This window comes from Ranitomeya variabilis, chromosome 5, assembly GCF_051348905.1.
Source record: "Ranitomeya variabilis isolate aRanVar5 chromosome 5, aRanVar5.hap1, whole genome shotgun sequence".
NCBI classification, from domain to species: Eukaryota; Metazoa; Chordata; class Amphibia; order Anura; family Dendrobatidae; genus Ranitomeya; species Ranitomeya variabilis.
The window spans coordinates 187,927,384-187,937,383 of NC_135236.1; the positions used below are offsets into that span (position 1 = coordinate 187,927,384).

The 10,000-nt window shown below is 40.4% G+C and overlaps 1 protein-coding gene across 4 annotated transcripts in view; it reads left to right on the forward strand.

The window, feature by feature from the left end:
* The window catches only part of LOC143775467 (lamin-B3-like), an 84,407-nt gene that overhangs the window by 55,617 nt on the left and 18,790 nt on the right, over positions 1–10,000 (forward strand). For all 4 annotated transcript variants that reach the window (XM_077263631.1, XM_077263630.1, XM_077263629.1 and 1 more), the window contains 3 exons: positions 3,533–3,761; positions 4,189–4,296; positions 7,574–7,693. In XM_077263631.1, the coding sequence (XP_077119746.1) occupies positions 3,533–3,761; positions 4,189–4,296; positions 7,574–7,693 (457 nt within the window). The remainder of the gene's footprint in view (positions 1–3,532; positions 3,762–4,188; positions 4,297–7,573; positions 7,694–10,000) is intronic.

The following is a 10,000-nucleotide window of genomic DNA, read 5'->3' on the forward strand; positions in this document are numbered from 1 at the left end:
TATATATATATATATATATATATATAATTTTTTTTGTTACCAAATACGTGTACTTTGTTTGTTTTTGCTTTAACAGAAATATTTACATTTCTTGATATCATATTTTATTTTATTTTTTTTAAACTTTTTAAATTTTTTTTAAAGTCCCTCCTATAGAACTTTACTTTTATTACACTGATAGCTGGAATAATGCTTTGCAATACACTATACCTGTTGTTGAAACACTGACGCAAGCCTTTTAGACCATGCTCCTAGCATGGTTTAACAGGCACGCCGTAGCTGGCAGACCTAGAGGTCAGCATGTGACCTTGTGTTGCCATGTCAACGATCGGAAGCCCGCGATGGCGTCACAAAGTGCAGATCATACAGGAGGGGAGCACCCTCTCTCTCCCAGCCTCCTAAATGCTGCAATCGCTATTGATCGTGGCATTTAGGAGGTTAAACAGCCGGGGAGGTGCAGTCTGAGCAATGACCACTGGGGCTTGGCGATCGTGTGGGGCACAGCTATCTGATCTTATGTTATGCTGTTTTCAGATGAAATGGTAAAAACCTGTGGACAGATTCCCTTTCAAATGGCTCAAATATCTAGGATGAATTAGGAGGACTAGCACTGTGCTCTTTAACCCCTTCATGATAGAGCCTTTTTTCGTTTTTGTGTTTGTTTTTCGCTCCCCTTTTTCCTAGAGCCATAACTTACAAATTTTTCCGTCAATATGGCCATGTGAAGACTTGTTTTTTGCGGGACAAGTTGTACTTTTGAACGTCACCATTGTTTTAACCATATCGTGTACTCAAAAACGGGGAAAAAAATGCGTTTTTTTTTATTTTAATTTTTTTTATGTGAAATTGCAAAGAAGTGCAATTCCACAACTTTTTTTTTTTTTTTTTTAACTATGTTCACCAAATGCTAAAACTGACCTGCCATTATGATTCTTCAGGTCATTACGAGTTCATAGACACCAACCATGTCTAAGTTCTTTTATTTAAGCGGTGAAAAAAATCTAAAGTTTGTTAAAAAATAAGAATAAAAAATTGGGTCATTTTCTGACACCCGTAGCGTCTCCATTTTTCGTGATCTCGGGTTTGGTGAGGGCTTATTTTTTGCATGCTGAGCTGACGTTTTTAATGATACCATTTTAGTGTGTATACGAGCCTTTGATCGCCCGTTATTGCATTTTAATTGAATGTTGCGGTGACCATAAAAAGTAATTCTGGGGTTTTGACTTTTTTTTTTGCTACACAGTTTACTGATCAAATTAATAATTTTTATAGCTTGATCGGGTGATTCTGAATGCGGTGATACCAAATATGTGACTAGAAGCTGTAGTTGTCCGATAGGCTCTTCTACATACAGGCGATGATCAGATCGCCTGTATGTACCAGAAATGCTCACTTGCTATGAGCACTGGGCAGCGCTCATAGCAATCTGGCTATGACAACCATAGAGATCTGCTGGAGACCTCTGGTTGTCATGCCAACCCATCGGTGACCTGCGATCACGTGACTGCGTCATCGATGGGCGGGATTTCTGGCGTGCTTCCGGTAAGCGCAAGTTAAATGCCGCTGTCAGAGATTGACAGCGGCATTGAACAGGTTAACAGCCACAAGTGGATCATGATTCCACCCACGGCTGTTGGAGGCACATGTCAGCTGTTCAAAACAGCTGACATGTGTCAGGAAAGATGTTGGCTTAGCGCCGGAGTCCACAGCAAAGGGGGAGACACAACATGCGTAGTACATGTACAGCGCATGTGGTGAAGGGGTTAAATATAGTGTGCTCAAGGAAGGGACTTGTGATCCAGACTAATCGATGTAGAAACCTCAGCACCACAAAAAAGAAATTGAGACTTTAAGTCTTACTGCAGTGTTATTCATTTTGATGTGGCAAGGAGTTAAACCAGATATGATCCAACATTTCAACCGAGAACGGTCTTTGTCAAGGTCATCTGTGTGTAGCAAGAGTCGGGAACAGGAAATGCAGAAGGGTGTAAGCCCAATTTATTATTGGGTATAAAATATAAATCAGTATGGTGATCATATTGTTGGATAATTTTAAGACTTTGGGCAGCAGGATGGCTCAGTTATTAGCACTGCAGCCTTGCAGCGCTGGAGTCCTGGGTTCTAATCCCACCAAGGACAACATCTGCAAGGAGTTTGTATGTTCTCCCCGTGTTTGCGTGAGTTTCCTCCCACTTTCCAAAGACATACTGATAGGGAATGTAGATTGTGAGCCCCATCGGGGACAGCGATGATAATGTGTGCAAACTTAAAGTACTGCAGAATATGTTAGCGCTATATAAAAATAATAATAATTTATTATTATTATGACTTTCCACTTTGTATAATTGACTGATCAGCAAATCACCAATATGTCACTTGTTCTGGTGTCTGTAGCTGTATCAAGATTGTACCAAACTAATTGGGTAGACCAGAATGTGGAAGATAAGTAGAAGTTAGGATGCAAACTAAAAACCTCTTACAGCATACCCGCTGTCTTGGGGTCATATTCGACACCGAACTTTCCTTTACTCCCTATATCCGATCACTCACTCGCTCTTGTCACCTGCATCTTAAAAACATCTCCAGAATCCAACCTTTTCTCACCTTTGAAACTGCTAAGACTCTTACTGTCGCTCTTATTCATTCCCGTCTGGACTACTGCAACTCTCTTCTGATCGGTCTCCCTCTTACCAAACTTTCTCCTCTCCAATCCATCTTGAATGCGGCAGCCAGGGTCATATTTCTGTCCAGCCGCTTCACCGATGCTTCCATCTTGTGCCAGTCATTACACTGGCTACTCATTCGCTACAGGGTCCAGTATAAACTCATCTCTCTCACCCACAAAGCTCTCCACAGTTCTGCACCGCCTTATATCTCCTCTCTCATCTCTGTCTATTACCCTACACGTGCCCTCCGTTCTACAAATGACCTAAGACTAACATCCCCTGTAATCCGAACCTCACACCTCCGTCTCCAAGACTTCTCTTGTGCTGCGCCAGCTCTCTGGAATGCACTTCCCCAGACGATCAGGCTGATACCTAGCCCCGACCTATTCAAGTGCGCTTTGAAAACCATCTCTTCAAACAAGCCTACCACATCAACTACTCAGTAAACTAACTTTGCCCTGTTCCCTCCTTCCTAATACTATTGAGTCTGCACCCTACTATTCATCTGTCTCTACACCATTCCATGCACATGATAACTGCACTTGTTACTTGACAATTGCACTTAAACACACGGGCTGATGACCGGATCATGCAGCTTTATATGAAAATCCCTATGTATTATAATTGCCAGACCTGAAATATAAGCACTTTTCACCTATTGTGTCCCCCCATTTCCTTGTAGATTGTAAGCTTGTGAGCAGGGACCTCACTTCTAATGTCACTGTTTAAATTGTCTTAACTTGTATTGAATTTATTGTCTGTACATGTCCCCGCTTAATTGTAAAGTGCTGCGGAATATGTTGGCGCTATATAAATAAAAAATTATTATTATTATTATAAATTATTACTGTGTCTGTGTCATCTAGGCTGAAGCTGTCTCCAAGTCCATCTCAAAGAAGTAAAGTTTCCAGGACCAGCACAAGTCAAACAAGCCGTTCTTTGCGTGGTAAGAAGAGAAAGTTAGATGAGAGTGAAAGAGGAGAGAGCCGGCCAGGCTATAAGATCATCCAGGAAGCTTCATCTTCAGGTCCAGTATCTATAGAAGAAATGGACCCGGAAGGAAAGTACTTGAGGCTTGTCAACACTTCAGATGAGGTATCGTATTTTGTACTGTAGTACACACACTGATCATAGAAGCTGAAGCGTATTCTGTACAGCAGTGGTCTCCATCCTATAGATCTTCAGATATTGTGAACTGATGCCTCCCATCGTGCCCAGGCAGTAATTTCCAGTCTGGGCATGCTGGGAGTCATAGTTTCAGAGCAGCTGGAGAGCCACAGGTTGGAGACAACTCATTTGTGGACTTATGGATCTTTTTGTAAAATGTCATCTTCCTTTTAAGGCCATTGGAGCTTACATTTGTTTGTTTATTTACAGCAGAGATCTCAATCCATTGTTTCTCCAGCTGTTGTAAAACCACAGCTGCAAACTATCAGGACTTGGTGTGTTGGGTTTTGGTATTGGATTGAGAGCATACAGTTGGATGCTTGCTGATAATTTTTATAACTTCTATTACATACAGGATCAGCAGCTGAGTGGATGGAGCATTAAAAGACAACATGGAAGCCTGCCTGACAGTGGTTTTAAGCTTCCTGGACGGTTTATTCTAAAAGCTGGCCAACATGTGACTGTGAGTACCAGTCTTATAAGTTGAAAGCATAAGCACCAAAAGAGTTGTCAGCGCTAAGTTTTGTAGCACTTAATTGCTAAAGATTGTGATTAGTGCTAACTGCATCACATTAGAATTGACTTATTTTTAATTTTTCTTTTTTTTTCTTTTTTTTTTTTTGGTGTTTTACTTTTTATTAATCCCAAAATTAGATTGTAATTCATGCTAAATACTGCAATACTAAGTTGCAGTATATAGTATAATGCAGTGTCCTTTGAATGCTAGCCACTGGCTGGTTTTCATATGGATCACTGTCATGACGGGCACTGGGGTCTTCAGCAGACCCCTGGCTGTTACCACAACTTATTTGCAGGCCACAACTGCACCACACGGAGGCCAATGGGTGCTTGGAATATGCGTTTTAAATTTCATGTCATCGTGCTTTAAGGGGAATCTTGTCAGTAGGATCAATTCTCCTAAGCCATTTATATGGGCATATAGGTCATAGGAAGTTGCTTAAAACAATACCTTTAAAATCTGTGATCTGCTGTCTTATTCCAGAGAAATCCACAATTTTCTTAAATACAAATCAGCTGTTGCGACCTATGGCCCGGACACTGATATTCATGAGGATCTGCCTACAGAGTTTATTTTACATGAAAGGGTCATTGCTAGTGATGAGCGAATATACTCGTTACTCGCGATTTCTCGAGCACGCTCAGGTGACCGAGTATTTTAAGTGCTCTGTGATTTAGTTTTCCTTGCAGCAGCTGAATGATTTACATCTGTTAGCCAGCTTAATTACATGTGGGGATTTCCTAGCAACCAGGCAACCCCCACATGTACTTATGCTGGCTAACAGATGTAAATCATTCAGCTGTGGCAATGAAAACTAAATCTCCTAGCACTAAAAAATACTCTGAGGACACCCGAGCATGCTCTGGAAATCTCGAGTAACGAGTATATTCGCTCATCGCTAGTCATTGCCAATGGGAGACTCATTGCTCTCTTATAACACACAGCTCTGCAATGAGATCAGAACAAATGCAGTACAGCAGAGCGAACGCTTTACAGGAGAAGTGAACTTTGTCTCTTTTTTTTCAAAAACCTTTTCAGCTGCAGTCCTCTTAGTGTTTCAGCTTCCACCTCACAGACTGTCAATGTGGGGGAAGGGTAGTACAACAGAGCTGAAAGCACTATGAGAAGACAAATGTAAATGTGCTTATTGTGTTTGTAATGAGACAAGACTCAACTCCTCTGTACTGCGTTAAATATGACCTCACTGCAGAGTTATGTGAGACTGAGAGCAGACTTCAGTCGTTCTATGCCTCACACCGTGAACGCCCCCTTTCATTTAAAATAAAGCCGTAGGCATAACTGGCATAGTTTGAGAAGATTCTGTATAACTTGTGTTCTAATCATTTAATACTCTGCTCTTTCTGGGATTTTCGGTCCAATGCGCAGTTCTATAGTGATTGAATGCTATGTTTGTATGCACACTTACACTGAGAAAGCTGTTAGTTAGCCCCCCCCTCCCGCATGTACTAAGAATACCTGAAATAGCAGAGGCTTAAGATTAAAACACAAGTTGTACAGAATCTTTTCTAACAAAACTATATATCAATCAGCTCACCTCCTTCTGCTCTGTAACGTGGTACCTGCAGGTTAGACTTCATTTTCATGGTGACAGGTTCCCATTAAGTGGTTACCAGCAGTGGTTGGCGCTTGACCCAACATGCTGCTGTTAGAGGCAGGTCCTGGTTGGGTGTCAACCAATCTCTTCTGGCATCAGTTTGTTTGCATCCAAGTCAGGAACCCAACATACGACTAAACAGTAGGTCATATTTTTGGAAGGGGTTAATGATGAGAATGACTGACTGAGTGTGGGTTTACTAATAGATGTGGCAAAGCTGAATTTATTATGTAATTCTGTAGAGATAACTTCTTGTATGCGTTTGGTTGATGTGAATTTATGTACAGTAAAGAATTATATAGTGATGTTGGCCAGAAAAATCGATTTGTAAATACCGTACTTTTTAAGTCTAAAAATGACAAAAGTATTCTAGGAGGGATACCTTTATTGGCTAACCAGAAGACTCATGTTTGCAAGCTTTCGGTCCTGAAGAAGGAACCTCTGTGCCTTGAAAGCTTTCAAACATAACACAGGTCTGCAATAAACATTTTTTCAAGAGCTGTTTTGGTTATTCCACGTAATCTTTGTTTTTAAGTGCGCTGAATCCGAAAATGACCTCCGTTTTGTCATAGGACATGATGTTTTCTGACAATTTAAGTAACTATTTTAAATAAGACAATACCTCAAAATAAATGAAAATAGACTCATAAAATTAATTTTTTATTACAAATGTTTCATGAAAATCATTTAACTGCAATGAGCTCACTAACACACACTAAAATCGATTCTTCTTCCCTGTGAGGCTCCTCTTGGTGCATTTACGCTTGTCAGTAGCATCTGGAATGTCTCTCTGAAGCGTCCAACAGTAGTCTGCCATCATTATAATGCTCCATCTTCCCTGGTATCTTCTTTCCATCTCTTTAATGTCCTGGTGGAATCGTTCACCTTCACTCACAGCTCCCAAATTTTCAGGAAAGTTGTCAAGGTGGGAATGGAGGAAATGCACTTTCAAACTCATCAAGCAACCTAAAGCATGAAATGCTTTCAGCATTCGTCCGACTATTTTTTTTTTTGTAGTCAGGGTCTTGTATATCTTCAATGCTTTGATTTGAGTTAATTAATAGTAATTTTCACTTTCAAAACCCTAAGATAAAAAAACCCAAAAATTGAGAAAAATATACTAAATTTGAAGAGAATTTTGCATTTTGTGGCAAATCCTGACGTCCAGGATTTTTTTTTCAATATTTTTTCCGTTTTCAGCACACCAAAATATATGGAAATTAGATGAAAATAATCAAGCTGCTTTTTAGACGCAAACCTGTAATTCTTCTGGTTGGCCAATAAAGTTACCCCTCTTAGAATACTTTTGGCATATTTAGGCATAAAAGTATTGACATTGTTTACTCTGAATTCTTTCGGGTTTGCTCAATAAAATAAATAAATTTAAATTTCAGCATTGCCCAGAATAACCAGTCATTTCACACTTTTTACTTTAAAACTAACCATGGAGAAAACTGGATGTTGGATGATTGCTTTGAGCAACATAAACGTAATTTGATACTGTAGCTTTCATGCGTAAAGGTCACTGTAGTATTGCAATTAATTGTATTTGCAATTTTGATGCCCTCATTATTGTTACTATTAACTGCAGTAAGTTTCTGACAGATATGGGCAGCAGATGCTGGAGCTGTTCACAACCCTCCCTCAGATTTTGTGTGGAAATCTCAAAAGTCCTGGGGAACTGAAAATGACGTGAAAGTGACACTGTTGGATTCCACTGGCGAGGTGAGCTTCCTGACTAAAGTATGTGGCTACTGCCGGCTTCTTTTTCTGGTGTACAGTAAAATTGCAGCAGCAATTCAAGCAGAAAGCCAGCACTCAATTGTTCAATAAAAATGATGATTTATTAATACAAAAGATTTGTTAAAACTAACAATATTGAAACAGTGGCATCTGCTCAGATTAAGGGCCTTGCATGTTAGAAATGCCTTGACTTGATCTTGTACGTGTTCCTCCTTTGCTATTTGTATTTTGTGGCCCTGTTTCACTTTTGTTGTTTTTTATCAAATCTTTTACATTGAGTATGGTTTTTATTGACGAAATGAGCAGCGGCTTACTGCTTGGATTGCTGTGGACATATCTCTTGGCTTTCGTAGTTGTGCGCTGGACCGGTGAGCTGATTGCTCCTTTTCTACTCCACTGTAAAGTAAAATTCTATTCCATCGCTCTCCTGAATGGCAAGGGGCTGAATTTCTTAATACAATTCTCACCAAGATTACTATATCCAGAGAAGTCCAATTTAAAAGGGTTCTCAAAAAGAAAAAGGGAGACAAGGGCACATAGGGTAATGATATATTTTAATAGTGAAATAGGGGTGGCTCAGCTGATGGGCTTGTGTATGTCACACTTCCAATAAATGCCCATAGAATATTCAGCTGCTGCAGTCACATCTGCTGGTAGAAGAGATTGAGGAGAAGTAGGCAGTAAACTTTCTGATTATCCTCGCTGCTGTGAAAAAGCAGTTGTTTGTTTCTGTTAATGTTGATGATTATGGCTTACAGCCAATAAAAACCCAAAAGTCATTATCTTAGTAAATTTAGAATAATTAACAAAAAAACACCTGCAAAGGCTTCCTAAGCGTTTAAAAAGGTCCCCAAGTGTGTTTCAGTAGGCTCAATAATCTTGGGGAAGACTGCTGACTTGACAGAAGTCCAGAAGGCAGTCATTGACACACTCCACAGGGAGGGCAAGCCACAAAAGGTCATTGCTAAAGAAGCTGACTGTTCAGAGTGCTGTATCCAAGCATATTAATGGAAAGTTGAGTGGAAAAGTGTGGTAGAAAAAGGTGCACAAGCAACCGGGATAACCGCAGCCTTGAAACGATTGTTAAGGAAAGGCCATTCAAAAATTTGGGGGAGATTGACAAGGATTGGACTGCTACTGGAGTAATTTCTTCAAGAGCCACCACACACACACATATCCAGGACATGGGCTACAAGTGTCGCATTCCTTGTGTCAAGCTGCTCATCATCAATAGACAACGCCAGAAGCGTCTTACCTGGGCCATGCTTTCCTCTGCTGACAAGCTTTTTGGAGGTGTAAATTTAATTCTCCAGCGGGACTTGGCACCTGTCCACGCTGCCAAAAGTACAAATATCTGGTTTAAAAACAACAGTATCACTGTGCTTGATTGGCCAGCAAACTCACCTGACCTTAACCCCCTAGAGAATCTATATATTGTCGAGAGGAAGATGAGATGCCAGACCCAACAATGCAGAAGAGCTGAAAGTTGCTATCAAAGCAACCTGGGCTTCCATAACACCTCAGCAGTGCCGCAGGCTGATCGCCTCCATGCCACGCCACGTTTATGGAGTAATTAATGCAGAAGGAGCCCCGACCAAGTATTGACTGCATTTACTGAACATACATTTCTGTAGGCCAACATAATGGATTTTAAAATCCTTTTTCAAGCTGGTGTTATAAAGTATTCTAATATACTGAGATAATGACTTTTGGGTTTTCATTGGCCGTAAGCCATAATCATCAACATTAACAGAAATAAACACTTGAAATAGATCACTCTTTTTGCAATTACTCTATAATGAGTTTCACTTTTTTGTATTGAAGAACTGTAGCTCCCCTTGACTTCAGGGTTTTTTTTACCTCTGATCTTCCGCAATGGTTTTTTTTTTTTTAATTTGTAGTAGAAATTTGAGTCACCTTTGACTCCAGTCCAGTTGCAGAACTAGAGTTGTGTCCCATGGTGCAAAATTTGGACCTGGGCCCCAACCAGCATGTTGGTCAGATATGCGGGCCCTTGTAAAGATGTCCCACATCCTGGCTCCTTGCTGTAATGTCTTTCATCCTGGCTCCTTCTGGTAGCAGTGTCTCCCCCATCCTTGCCTCCATCCTGTGTTACAGCGCAAGGGGGTATTATTAATGTCCCCCATCCTATAATAATACCTCCAGTCGCTTCTCCAACACATGTTGATGAGCCAATTTTGATGTTTAATAGCCAAGGCAAAGTTTATAATTCTGACTAGTGTCACTTTATATAGTAATAACTCTGGAACGCTTCAACTGATTCTGAGA